This window comes from Symphalangus syndactylus, chromosome 13 (assembly GCF_028878055.3).
Source record: "Symphalangus syndactylus isolate Jambi chromosome 13, NHGRI_mSymSyn1-v2.1_pri, whole genome shotgun sequence".
NCBI classification, from domain to species: Eukaryota; Metazoa; Chordata; class Mammalia; order Primates; family Hylobatidae; genus Symphalangus; species Symphalangus syndactylus.
Window position 1 is genome coordinate 27,964,341 of NC_072435.2, and position 25,355 is coordinate 27,989,695.

Below are 25,355 nucleotides of genomic sequence, written 5' to 3' on the forward strand. Positions count from 1 at the left end.
CCGCCCCCCTGCGTCCCGCCCCTCCCGCCCCGCCCCCCGTCCAATGCTGAGCTCAGTCTGCGTCTCGTCCTTCCGCGGGCGCCAGGGGGCCAGCAAGCAGCAGCCGGCGCCAACGCCGCAGCCGCCCGAGTCCCCGCCGCCGCCACCGCTGCCGCCGCAGCAGCAGCAGCCTGCGCAGCCCGGCCCCGCCGCGTCCCCGGCGGGCCCCCCGGCACCCCGCGGGCCCGGGGGCCGGCGCGCCGAGCCATGCCCCGGGCTGCCGGCGGCGGCCATGGGGCGGCACGGCGGCGGCGGTGGCGACAGCGGCAAGATCGTGATCAACGTGGGCGGCGTGCGCCATGAGACGTACCGCTCGACGCTGCGCACCCTGCCGGGGACGCGGCTGGCCGGCCTGACGGAGCCCGAGGCGGCGGCACGCTTCGACTACGACCCGGGCGCCGACGAGTTCTTCTTTGACCGGCACCCGGGAGTCTTCGCGTACGTGCTCAACTACTACCGCACTGGCAAGCTGCACTGCCCGGCCGACGTGTGCGGACCCCTGTTTGAGGAGGAGCTCGGCTTCTGGGGCATCGACGAGACCGACGTGGAGGCCTGCTGCTGGATGACCTACCGGCAGCATCGCGACGCTGAGGAGGCGCTCGACTCCTTCGAGGCGCCCGACCCCGCAGGCGCCGCCAACGCCGCCAACGCCGCCGGCGCCCACGACGGAGGCCTGGACGACGAAGCGGGCGCGGGCGGCGGCGGCCTGGACGGAGCGGGCGGCGAGCTCAAGCGCCTCTGCTTCCAGGACGCGGGCGGCGGCGCCGGGGGGCCGCCAGGGGGCGCGGGCGGCGCGGGCGGCACGTGGTGGCGCCGCTGGCAGCCCCGCGTGTGGGCGCTCTTCGAGGACCCCTACTCGTCGCGGGCTGCCAGGGTGAGCGCGCTCTCGGGGCCCCCATCCACCCCACCCCCGCCTCTCCAGGCGCCCCCCAGTGTCCCAGGAGCGCCCCAGCTACACCCCTCCGGGTCCCTCTAGGCTTCTCAGTCTCCTAGAAGCCTCTTTCCCAATCCTGAGTCTCCTGGGCTCCTGCGAACACACCACCCTCTCGCAGCCATCCCCCAGATCCTCCAAAGACAGTCTCCAACCTTCAGGCTCTTCCAGACCCCTCCAAAGTTCCCCCTCCCCCGCCAAGGCCACCCTAGACCCTTAGACACTTCCTTCAGACCGTGAATCTCCCGTGCTTCTCTGAACAACCCGGTCCCCACCTTTCCTGGGCTCCTCTGAGACCCTCCCCAACCCTCACGTCTCCTGGGCCCCTCCAAATCTCTTCTCACTACTCTTGGTCACCGTCCAGCCCTTGGTTTCTTGGACCTTCCCCAGCCCCTCAGAAGACATCCCTTCTCAGCCCTCAAATTCTCCTAGGCCCTGTGAGCCCTGTCCCCCACTTTCCCTGCCTTCTCCAGACTCTCTGGGGCCCCCTATTCAACTCTCAGTCTCTCCCCGCACCTCCCTGATTCACCCCGTGGCCCCTCTCCCAGAAGACCTCTCTCTCCAAGTTTGAATCTCGTGATTATTTTTTCCACCCCCTTCCTGCAGTATCTTCTGCTCTCCAAGTGTCAGAAAACTCCCCCACCCCAACCTCACAGCCTTCTGGGCCCCTCTGAACCTCCACTTGTTCTTGCCTGGACATTTTCACCTCCCCCTCACTGCAATACTGAGTCTTGGGGCATCTGCTCCGCTGGAACCTCCAGGGCCCCTCTGTGTTCACTCTGTGTTCAACACTCTTCAACCTCCACGCCAACTCCCATCCCAAGGACTTTCCCCATAAAGCTCCAGACTTCCCCCAAGCCTTTCACACTCCTCCTCAGTGTCTCTAGAAGCATCCCATGCCATCATATGCCTTTCCTCTCCAGAACCCTCACGTGTCCTCCAGAATTGTTCTTCCTCCTCCATAGATCCTCGCAGCTTCTCCCCTCCATCATTTTAACTGCAGAGTGCACTCTCTATCCCTGGGACTACCCCCATCCAAAGCCCCCACAGCCCCTTTCCTAGTCTAAGTGACTTTCCCTCCTGCTCTAGAACTTTTTCTAACCTCAAACCCTGGGATGCCCCTCAAGTCATCAGCCCTAAAACTTTGATCCCAAAATAACTTACAATTCTTTCTACCTTGCCCTGGGATTCCTTCCACCTGCTCTCTTCCTTTCTCGAATCCCCCTGTGCAAAACCCAGAACCTAGCCCCTCAGTCTGTCCCCCTCCATCAAAGTGAACCAAAGAGTCTTCTCTCCAAATTCTAGATTTTCCGCAAAGCTCTCTCCATCGCTCCCAGAAAACTTTCCTCAAGCATCCATAACTTCCTAGGCTAAATGACTACCCTCCCCCTGGGTTCTCTCCTGAACCTCTTCCTCCTACTAACTTCCTCCCTGTCCCGGGGACCCCGGAGGGAGAATGTGGTGGAAAAGGGGGGCAGTGCAAAATGGGGGCAATTGGAAATGGGGGAAATAAGAGCGATCCCAGGACCCCCCTCCTGGGCTCCTGGGGACCCAAACACCCAGAGGAGCAGGTCTTGGCACCCTCCCCCCACCGTGCCGCGTCCTGAGCCGGGAAGGACGCGAAGCCGCAGTGCCGCATTCGCGCCGGGGGAGGGAGCGGGGGGGGGGGCGCCTGGAGCCACCGCATAAAGTTTGGTCCCCAGAAAGCGCTGAGTTGGCGAGATTTGGGGTTGGATGGGGGGAGGTGGGGAAGAGGAGGTGCGGAAGGGACATGGCCCTAGATGCCCCCTGAAGACACTGAGCGGCTCCTTCCCCCATGGCCTGGGGCGCCATTCTCTCCTGTGACCCCATTGAAGGGTGCTGAGGTGAGGGGCGGGAGGAAGTTAGAGTTCTTCTGTGATGGTCAGGCTAGGTGTTCGGGACAGCTACGGGAGATACTCATATACTCCGCCAGTGTGTTTTGGGTGTCCAGGGTGTGCCGAGCCCTTTCCAGCCTCCCAGTGAGATGGCTTGAGAGAGTTGGGAGCTGAGGCCAAACCAAAGTGGAGGGTCCGACCCTACAGCCCCCTGCCCCCGCCCCCTTCCTCGTAATCATTCCTTTCCTTCTTACAGAGACTCCATGCACTCCTACCCCTTCTGCTTTTGACACACCCTGGAGTAACGGGTTAAACCATCCCGACGCCGTCCAGCCTCTGCAGCTGCGCACTGCGGCGGGTGCCCACCTTTCCCTGTGCCCTGGGAGGGAAGGAGTTAATTAGACTGTTGGCCCTTGGCCTCCCGCCGGAAAGCAGCAACACTGCGGCTGCGCGTTGAATACTAGGCTCCGGCCCGGAAGGGGTTAAGACGGCCCCGAGCCGCTGCGGCTGCGCACTGCGGCGGGGGAGCTGTCCGCGGTACTGGCCGCCGTGCGCCCCGCCCCCCGGCCCGGCTGGCCCGCCCCCACTGCGGTGCCGCAGCTAGTGCCGCGCGCCCGGCTCAGAGGGGGCGGGGAACCAGGCATGCGCTCTGCGAAGGCCTCTGGCCTCTTAAACCACTGCAGAGAAGCGAGGGTGGGGGTGGGGGGAGTGCAGAGAGGACCTGCGCCGGCCCCCAGCCCACCCCAACGTCTAGGGTCCTCTCTGTGGCCCCGAAACTCTCCACCCCCTACTTCCCAGTTCTGCACCTCAGTGAAGTCAAGCCCAGAGCACAACCCCTGTGGAGGAAGGAGGGTACACAGAGGGACAGTGCTGGCTCTTGGCCCACCCCAAAGTCCAACGTCCTCTGTGGTCCGGCAGTGGCCTCCCCGTGCTCTGTGCCCCTGATTAGTAGCAAAACTCCCCATGCCCTCCCTCCTCCACTACCCACAGGATTAAAACCCTCTCTTTACTATAACACCTGTCTTCCCTCTCCAATGCACTCCTCTCCCCTCCCACCCCTCTGCATATCTGATAAAGCCCATGACATGTCTAGGGGCCTGGCCCATTGCTTTCCTTCTCCAAGACCCTGACCCCACTCCCTCTTCTAGGCCTTCATCAAAACCCACATCACTGTGTGGCAGGACTCTGGTTATCCCCCATCTTGAAATGGCTCAGGACCCTTCACCCCTCATTCTCTGCCCCTTTGGCAAATGCCCTAACTTCTCTTTGGTCCTGGCTCTGCCTTCTCCCACAATGTCCAGGCCAATGACTCTCCCTTCCTCTGCAGGGCCCTAAACCCTGCCTAACTCTCCTCTTTTATCTCCTCTTTCATTTTTGCAGGCTTAACCCTTCAACTCCTCCTCCCTTAAGGGCTCTGACCCCCAGCTCCCCTCTGTGGCACCACCACTGCCGTGTCCTCTCTGGGTGAGGCCTTGACCTTGCCCCCCAACTAACTGCTGCCTGCATACCCTAACAACAGCTCAGGTCTTCCTATTGTGTTCCAGGCACTGCTCCAAGCACTGTGTTTGGAGCCAAGTCCTTTGTACGCTCATCTAATTTAATCCTCACAACAATCCCACTACAAACTTCTGGTTCAGAAAGCTCAATCTCCTTGCCCAGTTTTGACAGGTTAAAAGCCAGATGCATACGCAGGCTCTCTGACTCTTAACCACCTCATGATTCTGCCTCCCTGCCCACCTTTTCCCCTTCCCCTCTGCTCAGCTCCAAGCTGAGCCCTAAAGCCTCTGAGACACACAGGATGTGTGATCTTAGGCCCGGTGGCTCCCGTCCCACAGCAGAACCTGTGGACCCTGCTGGGGAGCCCTGAAATAGGACACAGGGAACAGGAGGGTGGGGGGAGGTGGTCTAGGAAACAGCAAGGGGCCAGAAATGTTTCCAAGGAAAGAAGCTGCCCATCTGCTGCGTCTGCTGGGGCCAGCTCTTCTCCAACTGCCTCTGTTCCTTTCTCTCCTCTTTTGCTAGCTTTAGAGGGGAGAATGGGATTCTCGAAGTGATGGAGCCACAGGGCTGAGATACCTGGATTTTGCCCAGAGTTTGGGCCCAGGAGGCTGGGAAAGGGGGCACTGGAAGGGTCTTCTGGATGTTATGGCCAACCCGATGCCTAGGTCACCTCTCGCCCTCTCTCTCCCTCCCTGCCCTGCAGTATGTGGCCTTCGCCTCCCTCTTCTTCATCCTCATCTCCATCACCACCTTCTGCCTGGAAACCCATGAGGGCTTCATCCATATCAGCAACAAGACGGTGACCCAGGCCTCCCCGATCCCCGGGGCACCTCCGGAGAACATCACCAACGTGGAGGTGGAGACGGAGCCCTTCCTGACCTACGTGGAGGGGGTGTGCGTGGTCTGGTTCACCTTCGAGTTCCTCATGCGCATCACCTTCTGCCCGGACAAGGTGGAGTTTCTTAAAAGCAGCCTCAACATCATTGACTGTGTGGCCATCCTGCCCTTCTATCTCGAGGTGGGCCTCTCGGGCCTCAGCTCCAAGGCTGCCAAAGACGTGCTGGGCTTCCTGCGGGTGGTCCGCTTTGTCCGCATCCTGCGCATCTTCAAGCTGACCCGGCACTTCGTGGGGCTGCGCGTGCTGGGACACACGCTCCGCGCCAGCACCAACGAGTTCCTGCTGCTCATCATCTTCCTGGCCCTGGGAGTGCTCATCTTCGCCACCATGATTTACTACGCTGAGCGCATTGGCGCCGACCCCGATGACATCCTGGGCTCCAACCACACCTACTTCAAGAACATCCCCATTGGCTTCTGGTGGGCCGTGGTCACCATGACGACCCTGGGCTATGGAGACATGTACCCCAAGACATGGTCGGGGATGCTGGTTGGGGCGCTGTGTGCCCTGGCGGGGGTGCTGACCATCGCCATGCCCGTGCCCGTCATTGTCAACAACTTTGGCATGTACTATTCACTGGCCATGGCTAAGCAGAAGCTGCCCAAGAAGAAGAACAAACATATCCCCCGGCCCCCGCAACCGGGCTCGCCCAACTACTGCAAGCCTGACCCACCCCCGCCACCCCCGCCCCACCCACACCACGGCAGCGGGGGCATCAGCCCGCCGCCACCCATCACCCCACCCTCCGTGGGGGTGACTGTGGCCGGGGCCTACCCAGCGGGGCCCCATGCGCACCCCGGGCTGCTCAGGGGGGGAGCGGGTGGGCTGGGGATCATGGGGCTGCCTCCTCTGCCGGCCCCTGGTGAGCCTTGCCCGTTGGCTCAGGAGGAGGTGATTGAGATCAACCGGGCAGGTGAGCCTGGGCGTCAGGGGTCGGGGGCACAGGTGGAGACCTGGGGAGGAGTGGGGAGGTAGCTGCCGGGGTTCAGAGAGCCTGGGGTGGTCGGCGTCGAAGAGGTGAGAGAGAAAAAAGCCAACAGCAGGAGCTCAGGCCAAGAAGGAAGCACAGATAATCACACAGAGACACAGGTTTCATGGGAAAGAGTTTTGGGGAGAAACAGATTTGCAAGGTATTCAGAGGGGCTGGCGAGGCAGAGGCAGTGTCATCAGCTGTGCAGAGAGAGGGACCCGGAGGAGCGTGGGGCTCAGAGAGAGACACAGAGAGAGGGTCTCACACGAATCACAGGCAGACCCGAGGCAGAACCCCAGGGAACATAGCAGCATCTGAGCATCCGGGAGACAGCCCTGAGGGAAGAGAGACTGAAGCCGATAGGGTCTGAGGCGGGGAGTCAGAAACTGAGATTGTCATGGAGACCAGAGAGAGATGGGATGTAGATTTTGGGCGGAGGTGGGGGCGGTCAGCGGCAGAGAGTTTGGGTTCTAATGACAGCAAGCCCAAGAGGCAGACAGACTTCAAAACGGAGAGTCAGGCCAGGGCAGAGCCCCCAGGGCAGAACGGAAACCAGGGCCTGGTCAGTTGGCTTTGCTGCGGGCAGCCTGGGAGGGTCCCGGAGAGAGATCCAGAGAGGTGCTGCTCAGTGGAAGAGACGAGCGAGAGAGATGAGGGAGAAGAAAGTTACCTGTGCCTCTATGTGTGTTCCTCCCCCAGGGGGTGTCTATGCCTCAGAGGCAGTGGCTTGGGAGTCTGGGAAGAAGGAGAGGCTGGTGGCCCCCCCTGCACCGCCCCGCCTTAAGTAGGTTAAGAAAGGGAGCTGGGCCACCTGGCCCCCATCTTGCTCCCTCAGCCACTGACCCAGTTTCACACCAATTAAAAATAGCCGGAGTCAGAGCCTAGGGGACCCCCAGGTCCCACCTCCCATCTCACCTAACCCAGCCCTTGGTGCCTTTCCAGAGCCCAGCACTCCTCCCTGAACAGCCACTTCCTAGCCTGACACATCCTCTCCAGCCATCCCTCCACCCCCTACCCCTACCCCAACCAAGCCCCCCGAAGTTCGCTCCAGCCAACCACCCCCCAACACTGCCTCAACTTCTCCCGAACACCCGGCTTGCTTCATCCACAACCATCTCTCTCTTTTTTTTCTTATTCCAAGATGGAGTCTCACTCTGTCTCCCAGGCTGGAGTGCAGTGGCAACATCTTGGCTCACTGCAACCTCCGCCTCCTGGGTTCAAGTGATTCACCTACCTCAGCCTCCAGAGTAGCTAGGAATACAGGCGCCCGCCACCGTGCCCGGCTAATTTTTGTATTTTTAGTAGAGACGGGGTTTCACCATGTTGGCCAGGCTGGTCTCGAACTCCTGACCTTAAGGGATCTACCCACCTCAGCCTCCCAAAGTGCTAGGATTACAGGCATAAGCCACCACGCCTGGCATCTTTTATCTTTTATCTTTTTTGGAGACAGGGTCTCACTCTATCACCCAGGCTGAAGCAGTAAAACTATTATGGCTCACTGCAGGCTGACCTCCCAGGTTCAAGTGATCCTCCTGCCTCAGCCTCCAGAGTAGCTGGGACTATAGGCATGTACTACTATACCCAGCTGATTTTTCTATTTTTTGTAGAGATGGAGTTTTGCTATGTTGCCAGGGCTGGTCTCAAACTCATGGCCTCAAGCAATTCTCCCACCTCAGCCTCACAATGTGCTGGGATTATAGGCATGAGCCACCGTGGCCAGCTCCAGACCATATCTTTAAACAGCATCCCACCCCAGTCCTACCGTTCCTGGCACCCCACACCTGGCACCACTACCACATCCCAGCTCTCAACACCTCCCTGCATCACCAGGGAGTCCAACTCCCTGTCCAGACCACCCTTCCCGACTGCAGTCACCCTTCCCAGCACTCAACACCCCTCCATGATCACCCCCTAGCCGCGCCCCCTTGATACTCTCTCCCAGCTGTGCCCCCTGCCACCCTCCTGGCCACTCCTTCCCATCATCCTGCCCTTGAATCTCCACTTCCGGTGCCAAACATCCGCGGACGCTCCCACCATCTGCTCCTCACAGACATCTCGCCCCAGCGCGTGTTCATTGCACCTCACTCTCTCCTTTGTCTCTCTGTCTGACCACCTTGGGATGCAGATCCTCGCCCCAATGGGGATCCGGCAGCAGCTGCGCTTGCCCACGAGGACTGCCCAGCCATTGACCAGCCCGCCATGTCCCCGGAAGACAAGAGCCCCATCACACCTGGAAGCCGTGGCCGCTATAGCCGGGACCGAGCCTGCTTCCTCCTCACCGACTATGCCGCTTCCCCTGATGGCTCCATCCGAAAAGGTGAGGTGCCCCCCCACTGACCCCCTGGGACCCTCCGTCTCTCTCCCCTGCCCAGGGGAGGGAGGAGAGGGGATGGGGGAGGAGGTGCTGGACTTCCTTTCCCCCTTCCCTTGGCCCCAAACTGCCTCCCTCCCAGATCTTCCCCGTACCCCCGCCCCAAGTTTCCTCACCACTGACCCTTCACCTGTCTTTATTCCATGTCCATTCCCCCCAACCCTCTGGCCTCTTCCCCCACCCCCAGCCACTGGTGCTCCCCCACTGCCCCCCCAAGACTGGCGTAAGCCAGGCCCCCCAAGCTTCTTGCCCGACCTCAACGCCAACGCCGCGGCCTGGATATCCCCCTAGTGGACGAACCCCCTCCCCCTGGGGTAAGTAGCCCCCACCCTCTGATCCCCCGGACCCCCAGATTCCCCACTCCTGCCTGACTAACCCTTCTGAGAACATGCAGCCCCCACTGACCGAGACTCTGGCCCCCTCACTGCAAGCAGCTGCACCCAGTTAACCCCCAGCTCCTGACACTGACCCCACACCCACCTACCCAGGACTCACCCTGCTCCTCACTAACCCCCGAACTAACCCAACCCTGCCTCCCACACTGCACCTGCCCTCACGACCGACCCCATCCTCACCGCCATCAACATCTCTGCCTCCCTCCTTGGTCCTAGGTTTTTTTTAAAAATTCAATCAGGAAAATGGAGGGCATACCCAGAACACTTCTGGGTGCAGAATGGGGAGAGAAAGGCTCAGCCATCCATCCATGCCCCTGTGAATTCAGCCAGTGCTTAGACAGCACCCACGCGTCCCAGGTACTGGGCATGGGGAGTTCAACCGTGAACAAAATCCATGCCCCCAGGAGCTTCCGCTTTGGAGCAGGAGGCAGACACGGACCTAGAAAGTCATGGTTTGAGGCGATACATGCTAAAATGGAGGGAGCACAGACAGTAAGAGGAGCACTAGAAACTCCCAGGGGGCAGGGCCGGGCATCAGGGAAGACTCGATATCTGCAGTGGGGCCTTAAGGTTGAGCAGGAGTTCTGACCACACGCAGAGGAAGAAATCCCATCCACAGGAATGGCTGGAGGGAACCGCAGGACAGAGCTTAGGAGACTAGACCATAGAGGGAGGATTCTCAGGTAGAGATGAGGCAGGCTCCAGGCTGAGAGGCTGCAGCCTTGTGTAGGGGCCTGGGGAGGAGGCAGGTGAGCTGGGAGGGGCAGCTCTGGGGTCTTGTGATGGGAGGCTGGAAGTCAGGAGGCTGGAGAGGAGGCTGAGGTGACAGGTGGAAGCCTGAGCTGGGGCCAGGGCTGGGAGGATGGAGAGGAAGGGACGAGGCCGAGAGACTCAGGGGTCAGGGATCAGAAGGGACAGGCTGGGGGGCTGCCGGCCATGCAGAAGTGAGGGGGATAGAGTGTGGTGCTATTTAGTAGATGAATCATTCAGCAGATATCACCAAGTACTTACCACATGCTAGGAATTTAACATATATTCTTTAATCCTTGTAACAACCCGAGCCAACTCCTAGCTCCTTTCATTCATGTATTCGATCCATTCATTCACTGTTTCAGCAACTGATTCTTTTTTTTTTTTTTTTTTGAGAGTGTCTTGCTATGTCACCTGGGCTGGAGTGCAATGGTGCAATCTCAGCTCACTGCAACCTCTGCCTCCTGGATTCAAGCGATGGGGTCTCGCTGTGTTGGCCAGGTTGGTCTTGAACTCCTGGGCTCAAGCAATCCTCCTGCCTTGGCCTCCCAAAGTGCTAAGATTACAGGCATGGCCATGGCCACAACTGATTCTTGAGAACACAGTTGCAGGCACTACAGATTTGGGATAAAACAAAGCATGAATCTGCCATCACGGTTTACAATCTCTAGATCGTAAGGGGTCAGCAAACTAACTCCAGCCTGAGGGCCTGATCTTTCAGCCATCTGTTTTTGTAAACAAAGCTTTACTGGAACACAACCATGTTAAGCTACAACAGCAGAGTGGAATAATTGGGACAGAGACTATATAGCCCCTATAGCCAAAGAGATTTACTATCTGGCCTTTTACAGGAAAAGTTTCTAGCCCCTCATAGGGAGAAGCAGAAAATAAGCAATTAAGGCCAGGTGGGGTGGCTCACATCTGTAATCCCAGCACTTTGGGAGGCCTAGGACAGTGGATCACTTGAGGTCAGGAGTTCGAGACTAGCCTGGCCAACATGGTGAAACCCCATCTCTACTAAAAATACAAAAATTAGCCGGGCATGGTGGTGGGCACCAGTAGTCCCAGCGACTTGGGAGGCTGAGGTAGGAGAATCACTTGAACCAGGGAGGCGGAGGTTGCAGTGAGCCAAGATCACGCCACTGCATTCCAGCCTGGGCTACAAACAGAGTGAGACTCCCTCTCAAAAAAAAAAAAAAAAAGAGAGAGAAGAAAAGAAGCAGTTAAGATAAAGATAAAAGAACAAGGCTATTACTCTGGCCACTTCAGTTGAAGAGGTCTGGCTGGGCACAGTGGCTGCTGTCTATAACCCCAGCACTTTGGGAGGCCAAGGTGGGAGTATCATTTGAGCCAGGAATTTGAGACCAGCCTGGGCAACACAGCAAGACCATTTCCTCAAAAACAAAAAACTTAGGTGTGGTGGTGCATGCCTGTAGACCCAGTTACTTGGGAGGCTGAGGTGGGAGGACTGCTGAGCCCAGGAGTCTAGGAGGCTCCAGTGAGCCATGATTGTGCCATGGTGCTCCAGCCTGGGGGGACAGAGTAAGACCCTGTCTCTGGGGAAGAAAAGGAGTTCTGCAAAGGACTTTTTGAGGAGGTGACACAGAACCTGGAGGGTGAAAAGGGCCAGGCAGGCAGAAGAAACAGCAAGTGCAAAGGCCCTGAGCTGCCCGGGGGAGGGGGTGGAAGATGAGCTTGGCTTGTTTAAGGGACAGCAAAGAGCGCAGTGACGCTGATCCCAGTGGCCAAGGGGAGAGGGCTGCTGGAGTCCAGGGAGAAAGATCAGGATGGGTTTTCGGCCATGGTGAGGAGGTGGGACTTTATCTTAAACGTGAAGGGAAGCCACCTGAAGGTATGTGATCCATCACGCATTCATTCAACAACTGTCTATGGAATCTTCTTTAGAAATGCAGAGACACATCCTAAAGGATCCCTGTCCACAGCCTAAGGAGATACCATAAGGGAACCTGAGGGGCCTCCAGGGATGGCCTCACCTGAACCCCTGTGTTTCACAGACGTTCAAGGAAGGCCATGACCAACCCACCACCCCAGGCCACAGAGCACAAGGGCCGAGACCCCAGGCTTCCGGGCTCCTAGTCCAGAGGGGGGACTGTCTGGCTCCTCTTGTTCCATCCCCCCCACCTCTCCTTTTTGCAATCCCCCCACCCCTGTCATTGTCCATTTCCATCTCATTACCTCCCCACTCCCCTCCCTGCTCCTAACTCCTCCCCCTGCTTGCACCCACTCCCAGTCCTTTACCTCCCTCTGTTCCCCACCCCCAGGTCTAGAGGGGCCCCTGTGGGATTGAGGGGGAGAGGGTGTGGGGAGGGTGTGGGCCTATGGGTGAGGGAGGATTGGGGTGGGGGTGGCTGGGTGGGGGAGGTCCCTGCTTCTCTTGCCTATGATGCCAAAATCCATTCATTGAACTCAAATCATGGCTGGAGCTGATGGGGTGGGCTGAAGCCTCTACCCCTGGTGCCCTGGATCCTTCCCCCTCCAGCCCTCCCCAAGCCTTCTCCTTGCTGTCCTTCAGCCCCACAACCCTCCCTCCCACAAGACCCCTTTGGCCTATTGCCCCCCATGCTCCTTCCCCCAAGAGTCTCTCCTACCACAGCCTTCCCTTCCCAACCTTTTTGTTTTTGTTTTTGAAATGGGGTCTCACTCTGTCGCCCAGGCTGGAGTGCAGTGGCGCAATCTTGGCTCACTGCAGCCTCTGCCTCCCAGGTTCAAGTGACTGTCCTGCGTCAGCCTCCAGAGTAGCTGGAATTACAGGTGCCTGCCACCACGCCTGGCTAATTTTTGGATTTTTAGTAGAGATGGGGTTTTGTTGGCCAGGCTGGTCTCGAACTCCTGGACTCAAGTGATCTGCTTGCCTTGGCCTCCCAAAGTGCTGGGATTACAGGTCTGAGCCACTGCGCCACGCTTCTTCCCTCCCTAATTGTCCCCTATGGTCCTCCCAAGACCCTCCTTCCCTCCGGGCTTGTCCTCCACCCCTGCTCCTCCCTCCTACATCTGCCCTCACCTGATCACTGGCTCCCACTCCTCCCCAGCACTCTCCCTCCTCCCATCCTTCCCCCTCCCCTCCCCCTCCCCTAGCCACCCCGGAAGCTCTTTCCATATTTGATGTCTCAGCCGCCCCCCATTTCACTGCTCCCCTCCCCCGGAAAACACCAGAGAGGAGGAAGAGATCCCGGCGGCGTTTCTCCGTCCCCCCAACAGTGAGGCTGTGTTGGGGGGTTTCCCCTGACCATCCTCTCCCCACCCCCGTGACTCTGTGTATTTCTGTCCCCAGCTCTTGTCACCGCCTGAGACCTCGCGAGACTCTCGGTCCCCCCCTGCCCCTTCCCCCCAGGTTAGCAATTGGGAATGGCTGGGAGGGGGTGTCCCCAAGACACTGGGCTTCAAATCTCCCCCCAAGCCCTCTCCTACGATCAAGACACCTTTTGTCCAGACAGCTCCCTTAGCGTTGCCTGGAAAAGCCACAGAACTCCTTGCGGGGGTGCAGAACCCTGCAGGCAGCCCCAGGCTTTGCAGAAACCACACACACTGCTGCTGGATCTTGAGTCCCATTAGCTGTGAGATGCCCGTGAGAGCCTTCCCGCACCCGTCAGAAGCTCAGAGCCTTCTTGGACCCTTTAAAGATGTCCCTCTCCCCAGCCCTCCGCCTCACCGCCCGCCACCCCGGACCCCGTCCTTAGAATCTTCTGGAGGAGGCTCCCTCCCCCCCCCCCACCCCCACTGCTTCTGGAGTTCTCATCTGATTCCCCAAGGGCACTGCGAGCTTCGCTCCACTCAGCCCCCTTGCAGACCCCACCCCCTGCCTGCCCTCTTTCCCTACAACTAGGTCAACCCCCAGCCCCGCCATGGCGGCCGCACTGTTCCCTGCCCTCTCCGCTGGCTGCTCCCACGTGCATTCCACCCAGCCCCTCCCCACGCCCCTGCCGCCCACCATCCCGCCTTGCTGCCCCCCACCTTTTGCCTCAGATGAGGGGACCAATGGAGGGGAGGAAGGGGGGTGGACTGTGGTGGGAATGGGGCGGGGGAGGCTCGGTGGGTACCAACCTGCCTCCTAATCCAGAGTCTCTCCCCCCTCCCCGATGTCTCCACCTTTCTCATCGATGTTGACTGACTCCCCGATTTGTTCACTTTCTCTCTCCATCTTCTTGGTTCATCTCTGTCTATCTCTGTCTCTTGTCATCCGTCCTTTTGTGTCTGTGTCTGCCTGACTCTGTCTCTCTCGCCTTCTTTGTCTCTGGGTATCTGTTGTCCTCCCCTTCCATTTCTTTCTCTCTCTGTCTCTTTCTCCCTGCCTTGGGTCTCTCTGTCGGACCCTTCCCTGCACCCCATCTTCGTGCTTCCCCCCTGTTTCTGCACACCTCCCCATCCCCCAGGTTACGAGAAATCCCGCAGCCTGAGCAGCATCGCGGGCCTGAGCGGGGTGTCCCTGCGCCTCGCGCCCCTTGCCACCCCCCCTGGCTCTCCCCGGGCCGCCCGCCGCGCTCCCCCGACCCTGCCCTCCATCCTTTAGCGCTCCCCTCCCCCCTGTGGGGGGACTCGGGGGTGACCGGGAAGAAGGTCAAAGGAGCTAGGGGTGGGGGGTGGGGAAAAGGGTTTTTTTTAAAAAATCAAAAAGTCATTAATAATATGCAACCGAGATGACGATGCCAGCAGACACCCCCGGGCCCCTCACCCCCAACCTGGGCCCCCAGGATGGAGAGAGGGGCCACAGCCCGTCCCCCCAACTCTTCCCTCCCCCCAAAAAGCCTTCTCAGGTCTCCACGAGCCATAGGACATCTCCCTGCCATCAACTTGTGTAAATAAGTCCAAATTATGCCAGTTACATCTTGGGGCACCTCCCCCCACACACTGCATGCCTTCCCTAACCTGGAGCCCCCACTCCAAGTCCACCTCAGCAATAAGCCGCCAGGGGCCGCATGCGCGGGTTTGAGGGGCAGGCACTCTGGAAAGGGGGCTGGCACCTCCCAGGGGTCGGGCTGGCCTTTAAGGTCTCCAGCCTTCCCATCCTTCACCCCAGGAGGACAACCAACCCTGTGTGTTGATTAGGAGAAAACAAACCAGAAACTAGAAACAGTGTAGGGGAAGGAGGAACAGTTATCCAAGCCCCAAATCGGAGTTGAGCTCAGAGGGTGGGAGGGCGGGGCGGGCTTCGGACCTGCTCCCTCAGCCTTTAGGAGAATCCCTCTGGTGAATTTCACCCTCTCATCCGCCCCTTCCGCCAGGGACCTGCTCGCCTCTATTCTTCCTGCATGGACTCAGACCTCCTATCCCAGAATTCCTGGGATGATCTGGCCCTAGCACACGAAATTCCCCAACTACCCCCTCCATTCCCAGGACACGAGACCTGCACCCAGAATTCTGAGACTGACTCTGGCACCCCACATCTCCCAATCCCCACACACTCCTGTGACTTAACCTCTGCACGCAGAGGCTCCCCGCACCGCCCTCCCTCCCCACTCCCGCCACCCCAAACACCCCCACCAAACTCCCTGAACTGCATCCCAGCACTTCTCAAACCTCCAAGACTTGACCCAGCTCTTTTCAGCTCAAATTCAGCCTTTGGGATGCTCCAAATCCTTCCCACAACTGACATTTCCTGGACACCCCCAAATCCTCAGGCCTGTTCCCCACCCACATCCCCAAAGCCCTAACAGACTTGTCCAGCCCAGGTTCCCTTAATGCTAGAACTTCCAAGATAGGCGCAACCTATCTGCACTTCCAGGGAACCAGACCCTCCCCAAGCACCCTCTTTGTCTTATGGCTAACCCCGAGTCCCTTCCCTGAGATGGTGCCCCAAAGGTACCCTCTTCACAGACACCAGTGTTTCCCAGAGGGTTGTATTTGTACCTTTGGTGGTGTGCTAAGGTTTGAGGCAGTATGAGGACAAACACTTGTTTTAAAAGTTTTGTCTCTAATACGCATTTTGTACAGAAGCCGGTAAGTGCAGGCATCGCGGCTTGGCTAGGACAAGGTTTATTTAGGTTAGAGTGTTTCCATTTAAAGTAGTCCACAAATGATCACAGAGGCTGTTCCCGAAGGGAGGGACACTGGAATATCAGAAGATTGGGAACCGACAACACCCAACTCGGCTGGGATCCCAGCCCCCCTTCCCCAGCGGTCCTCACCGCGTCACGCTCGCGGGTGGAAAATCATTTCCCACCTCCTATCCTGGCTCAAGGATGCGCTACCTCCCCCAAGCCCAGAGACCACACCGGTCCCAGACTCTTTAGCGGACCCCCCTTTTGGAGCCGGGGTCCCACGGAATTAGCCACCTCCCTCCCTCTGCTCCCACGGCCTCAGGAACCCCCCACCCGAGGGTGGATGGGGGGCGTCACTGAGCACGATTCTCGATGCAACGATTCCTATGCAAGGGGCATTTTGAGTCCCCCCCATCCTTCCCTCGGACCCTAAACCTTGGTGAATCAGGGGAGAGGGGTGGGGCGGGTTTTGGTGGGGGCGGGGCAAAGGGCTAGGGGCTCCAGACACCAGGGGACGGGGTGGGGACTGGTTATATTGCCAAAGGGTTCAACTTCTTTAACAAGCCCCCCCGTTTCCCCTGACCTTCACGAAAGCCGAAGGGGGCGGGGAAAGGGGGTGAGGGTCTTTTCCAAAGGGTACTGACCTCTTCCCAACGTCTTCCTCTGCTCGCCAATCCGCCACACGTACCCAGCTTTTTAGTTCAGCTTTTCAAAATAACCACAATCATGATAAACTTCTACAAAACGTGATTCTCCTCCCCTCCCACCCCATCCCCCAAGTCAACAGTGTGGGATTCGGGGAGGGAGAGAGGGAGCTAAAGGGACTCTTTCCAAGTCCCGGCTCCCCCTTTTCCCCCCTGCCGCCAGGGTGCCTGCACCTACACGCATGCGCTGCATGACGCGCCCCCCACACGCATGTCGCGCCCCTCCTGCGCTCCGGGAACGCACGGACACGGGCCAGGGGGCGGGGCGATTGGGGAGGAATGAATGGCGGGGAGGTTTTCCTGAGCTCCGCGGCTCACCCTCCCCAACACACGCACACACGCGCACACACACACACACACACACAGCAATAAGTTTCTCTCACTCAAATGTGGGCGGGGCGGGCCTAGCCTGTCGCTGGTGGGGGGAGTGGCGAGGGGGCGCTCTCAGGGATGGGGGCGGGGTTCGGAGACAGTGTGGGGAGGGGAGGTCTGCAAATCGTCCAACTCTGGTGCTAATGGCGGGTATTCTCAGCCCACCCGCAGGGCAGGGAGGGAGGGGTCGGCGTGGCCCCTTCCCCAAGCCTCCCCCACGCCCACCCTGGGTGCATGAACCGCCCAATGCAGAAGCTGCCGCATGTCACCCCCGTCTCCCCAAAGAAAAAGTGTCATGCCCCCTTCCCACCCACCCTCACTCCCCACCAAAATAAAGGTTTCCTTTTCATTTAAAAATTGCCTCCTGTGTGCCTGCTAGGAAAGTCTCCTGATTGCGGCTGGGGCGCACAGAGGGATTGGGACTTCTAGAGTGGGGCCCTATTGCTGGGCACAGTGGCTCAGGCCAGTAATCCAAGCACTTTGGGAGGCCAAGGACGCAGGAAGATCGCTTGAGGCCAGGAGTTCAAGACCAGGCTGGGCAACACAAGAGAGACCCTGTCTTTACAAAAAATAAAATAAAATTAGCCAGGTGTGGTGGCGTCTGTAGTCCCAGCTACTCTGGAGGCTGAGGTGAGAGGATCGCTTGAGCCTGGGAGGTCGAGGCTGCAGTGAGCTGTGATTGTGCCACTGTACTCCAGCCTGGGTGACAGAGTGAGACCCTTTCTCAATTTTTTAAAAAAGGGGAGGATGGGCTTTGGTGATCCTGACATCCGCTCCATGGCTTGCACCTTATTTAAAGCAAGCACCTGCCTCAGTCTCCCTGATGGTAAAAATGGGGATCAACACCTCTAACTGAAAATCCACTGAGGACTCAGTCTGAGGAACGTGAGCCCCCCCCCGAGGGTGCCTAGTTCCCACAAGAGGGATAGACCTGGGTCCCCAGGGTGGGGTCAGGGGCTGAGGGCTCAGACTATATGTGCTGACTCTGAGGTCAGACTGTCTGGGTTCAAACTGTTTCAACTTCTTAGTAGCTGTGTGTCCTTGGGCAAGTCACTCAGCCTCTCTGAGCCTGTTTCCACCACTCTAAAAGGGTGGGAGGGGCGTCAGTTAGTTTTTCAGCAAATATTGAGTGAATGCCTGCTGTGTGCCAGACACTGTTCTAGGCACTGGAGTGCAATGAAATCTCTACCTGTAGCGCTGTGCTAAGGGTTAAGATAAACTGTGTGCTTAGCACAGCACCCAGCACAAACGACCACAGCTGTCTTTTTGTTTTGTTTTGCTTTTGGGACAGGATCTCACTCTTCACCCATGCTACAGTGCAGTGACGCAATCATAGCTCACTGCAGCCTCCACCCCCTGGGCTCAAGTGATCCTCCCACCTCAGCCTCCCGAAGTGCTGGGATCACAGGTATGAGCCACTGCAGCAGGCCTGTCATTTATTTTGCAAACACTTAAGAGTTGGCTCGAGTGCAACACCCCTTCTAGCACTCACTGCGGGCGTGGAGTGAGGGATGCTGCTGCTCTGAGACTGTTCCTTCATCTGTATAGTGGAGGGAATATTTCCGTTATACACTGGAGTGAGGAGGAAAGAAGTTACGAAGCGCCTGATCCACAGGATGCCCATGTATACCCACGCAGCTGTGATTCTAACCAGCAGGCTGCCTGACCTGCTGCCCTAGCAGGCTGAAGCAGCCTGTGTCCATCCTGCCCCATCAGAGACCCCCTGCAGGAACACACACAGCCACACAGATGGTCCAGTCGGGTTGGAGTTTATTTCTGCCAGAGCCTGGGAGGGTAAAGGACACTCCTTTAGTCCCAGAGGGAGCCTCCGAACCCTCAGAGCAACCAGAAAGGAGGGCAGAGCATGGGCAGCAGCAGGAGTGAGAGAGGTCCCCTTGTCCTGCCCCTTTGCAATGGTTCAAGGCTGGTGGAGGCGTGGGGCTTCTGTCGCTCAGGGGTTCAGGGGTGGACGCAGAAATGGGGGAAGGAGAGTGGCTACGTAGAGAGAGAGTGAAAGCGAGATTCCTAAAAAGATGCACAGAGAGACCCTCAGAGAGGCCAAGAGAGACGGTGAGAGGGTAGGGAAGGAGAGAGAGAGAGAGAGAAGCAGAGGGAATGGGCTGCACTGGCTGAGGACGGTGGAGGAGCCATCTCACTCCCTTCCTAATATCTACAGATCAATAACGAGGGAAGAAAGGAGGACAGGGAGCTGATGAGAACACAGCTCGCCAACTGTACCCAGTCCCCCCACAAGCAAGGTAGCTCCAGTCCTTGCCTCCCTGCCTGTCCCGCTCCTCTGTGTTTAGGGGTCATCCTTTGATGGGAGGTTGCAGGGGGCCCAGGTGGGGGTGATAAATGCCAGAGTGCTGCACCATTTCCAAAGGGCAGGAAGTCAGAGGGTGGGGTTCCTGGGACAGGGTCCCGTGGGATCCAGGGAGGAAGGGGGCTGGGCCCTATCTGTTAGTGCATCTGGGGACAGGGTAGGGTCACTGGGGGTGGGCTGGTGGGGACCCCTCAGGCTCTGGGGATGGCCCAGACCCAGGCTCTGCTTCCTCTGCCTCCTCGTCGGATGCCACGCCCTCCTCTAGTCGGAAGACCTGCCGCACCGTGCGGGTGGTGAAGGTGAGGGGGCCGCGTCTGTGGGGAGGAGAGACCAGGATACAGAGATGAAATGAGGGGAGGGGAGGAGAGGAGAAAGAGGGAGGCGGAGAGAGAGAGGGAGAGAGAGAACAAAATAAGGGGGAAGAGAGGGATGAGATCAAAAGAAATGGAGGGAGACGAGGAGAAGCAATGGGGGGCAGAGAGATGAAGGACACACAGAGAGGAGGAAAGGAGAGAAAGGTGGTGGTGCACGGTGGGAAAGGAGGGCACAGAGATGAGACAGGGAGAAATGGGTGTGGGAAGAAAGAAGTTACCTGGATCTGGCTCTCCCGCAACACAGCCGCTGTTCCCACAGCCCGACACCCCCGTGGATCCCATTTCCCCCCGCTGTTGCCCCTGGCATGGCCTCGCGTCCCTGGGGTTTATGGAGTGAGGGTGCTGCCCACCCGTCAGGCCTGCACGTGGGATGACCATACCGAAGCCGGTTCCTCAGTGTGGTCACTTCACGGTTCATGGACTCGGCCGACTCTGTGACATCTTCCAGCTCACGCTGCAGCCTCCGGCGGCCGGCCTGAGCCCGGGATGCCTCCTCCTCGGCCTCCTCCAGCTGCCGCTTCAGCTGCTTGACTCGAAGGTTTCCCTTCTCCAGCTTGATGGAAGCAGGGGCACTGGGTTATATCTCCAGGTACTGTCATCACTCCCTCCCTCCCCAACAGCCCACTACTGCCCCATCCCTACTGCCCCCTGACTCTCTCTGCCCCATCCTCTGCTCTGTTTAGGCCTTGTTCTTTTCCCTAAATCCTTCATGCCAGCCTCTACCCTGACCTCCAGTCTCTCCCCCCCAGGTTGTCTCCTACATAGCCTCAGAAAGGTCTTCCTATACCCAGAGCTGACCCAGACCCTCCTGCTCACAATCCTTTCATGGCTCCCCAGTACCCCTGGGACAAGGTTCCAGCCCCTCAGCCTGGCATTCCAGGCCCCACAGAGTCTTTTTCTTGTCCAGCTCTCTCTTCCCATAAACCCACTGTCCAGACCAACTTCACTGAGATCCTCCCCAGACCCTACCACCTCTCTCTTCAGGGAGGGAACATACATGATCTGACCTCATTTCTTATCATTCAACCTTCCTACCCCACATTTTCTGGAGTCAATGAGCTCCCATCACAAGAAGCAACTTGCAGGTGCTGGAATGGAAGTGAGTGCAGATACCATCCTGGCACTTGGCACACCAGCAGAGGGTTGGAATCAATGACTGTGCAATTTATAAATTCTGGCATCTAGGAAGGGCCTTTGTAGGGAGCGGAGGCAGCCAAAGTGAGGGAAGAAGTTAAACTCTACCAAGAAGCTAGACCAGGACTAAAATAACAGATGTTTATCTAGACCATACTGATCTGCTTTTTGTTCTGAACTCACCAAACATATTTCTATTATTCAAGCCTTTATACTTGCTGGTCCCTCTGACTGGCTCTTTTTCACCCTTCAGGTATCAATTTAAATGTCACCTTCTCAAAGAGTTCTTCCTGATCTCCCAACCTGAAGAGGATTCCCCAATGCTCTGTGTCTTCCTCTCTCTTCACTTTTTTTTCTTCATAGCCCTTGTCACAATCCGTAATTATCTGCTTGTTTACAGGTTTATTATGTCTCATCCTATGCAGAAAATGTGAGCTCCATGAGGGCAGGGACTTCCTCTGTTTCGTTCACATCCATATCCCTAATGCCTACCACAGTGTCTGGCACATAGCAGGTGTTCAATAATTGTTTGTGGAATGAATGGCGACTAAAGAATAGCTGAGCTTTTAAGGGCAGAGGGACTGTGTCCAGACAGACCTGGGATCTGATCTAGGCTCTATCTCTGTGACTCTGATGCAAAATATATCCTCTTAAAGTTTCAGTTTCTTCATCTGTGAAATGGGACTAGTGAGGCAATGCAAATATGTATTTTTTAAAAAGCAGTTGCTTATGACACAGTAACTGCTCAGTAAGTAATCAAGAACACACACTCTGGGGCTAGAGTGCTGAGGTTTGAATACTGACCCCACCTCTTACCGGCTAAATAATTTTGAGCAAGTTACTTCACCTTTCTGTACCTCAGTTTCCTCACATAAATAAGAAGGTAAATAATAGCACCTTCCTTCTACCATTCTGATAAGAATTAAACACACTAAATGTTATGTCTTTAGCACAGTTCCTGGTACATAGAAAGCACTTAATAAACATTATCTTTCATTATTTTAGTCCTGGTCTAGCTTCTGGGTAGGGTTTAACTTCTTCCCTTGCCCTGGCTGCCTCAGCTCCCTACAGGGCCCTTTCTAGATGCCAGCATTTATGAATTGCAAACTCACTGATTCCAACCCTCTGCTGATGTGCCAAGTGCCAAGACGGTATCTGCACTCACTTCCAGTCCAGCACCTGCAAGTTGCTTCTTGTGATGGGAGCTCATTGCCTCTGGAGATGGCCTGTGCAATTTCTCAGTCAGTGGTCACACTCTCCACTGCTCCCTAACGATGTCAGCTGCTTACCTGATCCCGGAGCTGGTCAGCCACCCTCCGCTCCTCCTCCACCTGGAGCACCACCTCTTTAAGCCGCTTCTCAGCTCTGCGCACCAGCTTTCCAGAGAGGATGCGCTCTCTGAAGAGACGGATGAGGAGGAGTCTCAGTAAAGGGGCTCAACCTCGGATCTTGTCCGCACGGACTCATGCAGTGGCTGTCGTCTTGTTCTTGGATTGGCTTCTTCCCTCTTTCCTAACCCCTAACTGGTTCCCACAGTTTACTGAGGCCAAACACTGACATGCAGGCTCCCTTCTCCTCGGCATCCACGTCCTTGGCTTCTACTAGGACACCTCACATACCTGTTTCCTATGATGTTGCGAGTTATAATAAGTATATGTTTGGTCCCATTCAGTTTCCAAAGAGGATCATTTACAAACTACAGTTTACTCTTTGGGCCCATTCATTTTCCCCTGAAAATCATTTACTATCTCTCACAATTGAATACATCCCTTTTGTCCCTCTCCCCTATAAAGAGGATACTTAAGCCTCAACCATCTGGCCCTGTATAAAAAGTCTTATATTTTGTATGGCTCCTGTGTTCATGCACATTAATATATTTGTATGCCTTTTATTTTGTTAATCTATTTATTGTCAGTTTATTTCAGCAGACTTGAATCTTCAGAGCGGGAGGGAACACTGTTTTTGCCCTTACACCTGTCCTCTCCTGCAAGGACCATCACATCTGGGGTGACATCCATGTGATGGGACCTCTAGCAGTCGGGATTGCTTGACAGCCACACTGGACACAACAGCCCCAGATGTGCTGAGAGGAAGGCACAGGGCTGAGGGCGAGTGGGAAGGCACTAAGCAGTGGAAAAGGATGCAAGGAGAGAGACTTCTTTTTTTTTTGTTTTGAGACGGAGTCTCGCTCTGTCGCCCAGGCTGGAGTGCAGTGGCGCAATCTCAGCTCACTGCAAGCTCCGCCTCCCGGGTTCACGCCATTCTCCTGCCTCAGCCTCTCCGAGTAGCTGGGACTACAGGCGCCCGCCACCACGCCCGGCTAATTTTTTGTATTTTTAGTAGAGACGGGGTTTCACCGTGGTCTCGATCTCCTGACCTCGTGATCCGCCTGCCTCGGCCTCCCAAAGTGCTGGGATTACAAGCATGAGCCACCGCACCCGGCCTTCTTTTTTTTTTTTGAGATGGAGTTTCACTCTTGTTGCCCAGGCTGGAGTGCAATGGTGCAATCTCCGGCTCACTGTAACCTCCACCTCCTGGGTTCAAGCAATTCTCCTGCCTCAGCCTCCCGAGTAGCTGGGATTACAGGTATGTGCCACCACACCCGGTTAATTTTGTATTTTTAGTAGAGATGGGGTTTCTCCATGTTGGTCAGGGTGGTCTTGAACTCCCGACCTCAGGTGATCCGCCTGCCTTGGCCTCCCAAAGTGCTGGAATTACAGGCATGAACCACCGCGCCCGGCTGAGATTTCTTCAGCTAAGAATCATCTGGTCATTCTTTGCTCCCAGGGTGACTTTATTATTATTCTGAGAAAGGGCCTTGCTCTGTTGCCCAGACAGGAGTGCAATGGTGTGATCATGGCTCACTGCAGCCTCAGTGTCCTGGGCTCAAGCGATCCTCCCACCTCAGTGTCCCGAGTAGCTAGGACTACAGGTGTGTGCCATCATGCTGGGCTAATTTTTAATTTTTATTTTTGTAGAGATGGGGTCTCAGCATGTTGTCCAGGCTGGTCTTGAACTCCTGGGTTCAAGTGATCCTCCTGCCTCAGCCTCCCACAGTGTGGGGATCACAGGCGTGAGCCATTGCACCTGGTGCAGGGTGACTTTAAGCAACTCTCTACTCCCTCAGAACCTCAGTTTCCTCATTTGTATAATGGAGCAGGGGTCCCCATAGACCTCAAGCTACAGTTCCCATGAGCCCTGGGGCCCCTGGGTAACCCTGTGGACTGAGAACCACTTCTCTCATGAAGCTCTGGGGCCGTTTCCTTCTGCCTGTCCCTGAGGCCTCTCACTCTCATCATGTTCCACAATGAATTTAGCATCTTCCCCCAAAAACCCAATATTCCCTCAGTCACCAGGCCTTAGCTCCAAACAGTGTCTTCTTCCCCTGCCACCACCCATAGCCTCAGCTTCATTCCTTCTGCCTCCTGATTTCTCTTCTTCATCCTCTCTTGTTCACAGCCCCAGCACCAGTTCAGGCCTCATCTTGTTCTGCTTGGACCGTCACTCCAGACTCCTTCCAAACCTCCCAGCTTCCAGTCTCCCTCCTGTGATCCATTCCCACCTCAGCCCCAGAGAGATCTTTCTATACCTAGAGCTGGCCATGTCCCTCCCCAGCCCACAGCCCTCCCATGGCTCCCAGTCCCCCCCAGGGCTCCCCAATGCCCACAGAACACAGTTCCTTGGCCCACTATTCAAGGCTCTGCGTGCTTCAAGCCTCATTTACCTCCCCATCTCCCTGATCCCTCTCCTGGGTCCCAGACTCTCAGAACCAACCGCACTCGTCCTCCAAATGCCCTGATGTCTCCCCGACTTTCCCACAGAGCTGCCAACTGACTTGGGACTCTAAGCCCTGGAAACCCCATTCTTGTCAGCTCCAGCTCAAGTGCTTCCTCCTCTGGAAACCCTTCCCAAACCACTACATCTCAAGGCATTCCAGCTTCTTCTTCACCTGTGTCCCTTCAGCCCTTCTAGTTCACAGGCCTTCATTGCCACGTCCAGCTCATGACTCTTTCACCTTGGGGAATCCCACCACACGTGGTATTGGACGTACCATGGAGGTAATTAGACATACTTCCGTGGCATGTCAGATTTTTTCAGTGACCAGCACGTGGGAAGGTAAACAGTATACTCCTCTTTTTTTTTGGAGTCGGAGTCTTGCTCTGTTGCCCAGGCTGGAGCACAGTGGTGTGATCTCGGCTCACTGCAACCTCCACTTCCCAGGTTCCAGTGCTTCTCCTACCTCAGCCTCCTGAGTAGCTGGGATTACAGGCATCCATTACTACTCCCGGCTAATTTTTGTATTTTTGGTAGAGACGAGGTTTCATCATGTTGGCTAGGTTGGTCTTGAATTCCTGATCTCAAGTGATCTGCCCGCCTTGGCCTCCCAAAGTGCTGGGATTACAGGCGTGAGCCACTGTGCCTAGCTGTGTTTTTTTTTTTTTTTAGAGACAAGGTCTTGCCGTTGCTCAGGCTGGAGTGCAGTGTTGTGCTCACAGCTCGCTATAGCTTCAGACTCCTGGGCTTAAGCCATCTTCTTATCTCAGGCTCTTGAGCAGCTGGAACTACAGGCACGCGCTAACACACCTGGCCTTTTTTTTTTTTTTTTTAGAGATGAGGTCTTGCTATGTTGCCCAGACTGGTCTGAAAACTCCTGGCCTCAAGGGATCCTTCTGCTTCTGCCTCCCAAAGTGCTGGGATTACAGGCATGAGCCACCATGCCAGGCCAGCAGTCATTACTACGA

At 56.9% G+C, this 25,355-nt stretch overlaps 2 protein-coding genes across 13 annotated transcripts in view; one reads left to right on the top strand and one right to left on the bottom strand.

The window, feature by feature from the left end:
- The first annotated feature begins 43 nt into the window (after positions 1–43).
- KCNC3 (potassium voltage-gated channel subfamily C member 3) lies at positions 44–14,315 on the top strand. Of its 6 annotated transcripts, none has more exons than XM_055236570.2 (5): positions 44–913; positions 5,030–6,137; positions 6,980–6,982; positions 8,320–8,511; positions 14,102–14,315. In XM_055236570.2, the coding sequence occupies exons 1-5, from the start codon at positions 44–46 to the stop codon at positions 14,236–14,238; spliced, it is 2,310 nt and encodes a 769-aa protein (XP_055092545.1). In that variant the 3' UTR covers positions 14,239–14,315. The 6 variants fall into 6 exon arrangements, with proteins under 6 accessions (XP_055092545.1, XP_055092546.1, XP_055092543.1 ...); XM_055236571.1 differs by lacking the exon at positions 6,980–6,982 and adding an exon at positions 13,003–13,062 and having other exon boundaries at positions 14,102–14,240; XM_055236568.2 differs by lacking the exon at positions 6,980–6,982 and adding an exon at positions 8,753–8,879 and having other exon boundaries at positions 14,102–14,192.
- A 4,220-nt stretch (positions 14,316–18,535) lies between these two features.
- The window catches only part of MYH14 (myosin heavy chain 14), a 101,659-nt gene continuing 94,839 nt past the window's right edge, over positions 18,536–25,355 (bottom strand). For all 7 annotated transcript variants that reach the window (XM_055237053.1, XM_055237051.1, XM_055237048.1 and 4 more), the window contains 3 exons: positions 21,903–22,011; positions 19,860–20,032; positions 18,536–19,419 (listed from right to left, as the gene is read on the bottom strand). In XM_055237053.1, the coding sequence (XP_055093028.1) occupies positions 19,269–19,419; positions 19,860–20,032; positions 21,903–22,011 (433 nt within the window). In that variant the 3' untranslated portion in view covers positions 18,536–19,268. The remainder of the gene's footprint in view (positions 19,420–19,859; positions 20,033–21,902; positions 22,012–25,355) is intronic.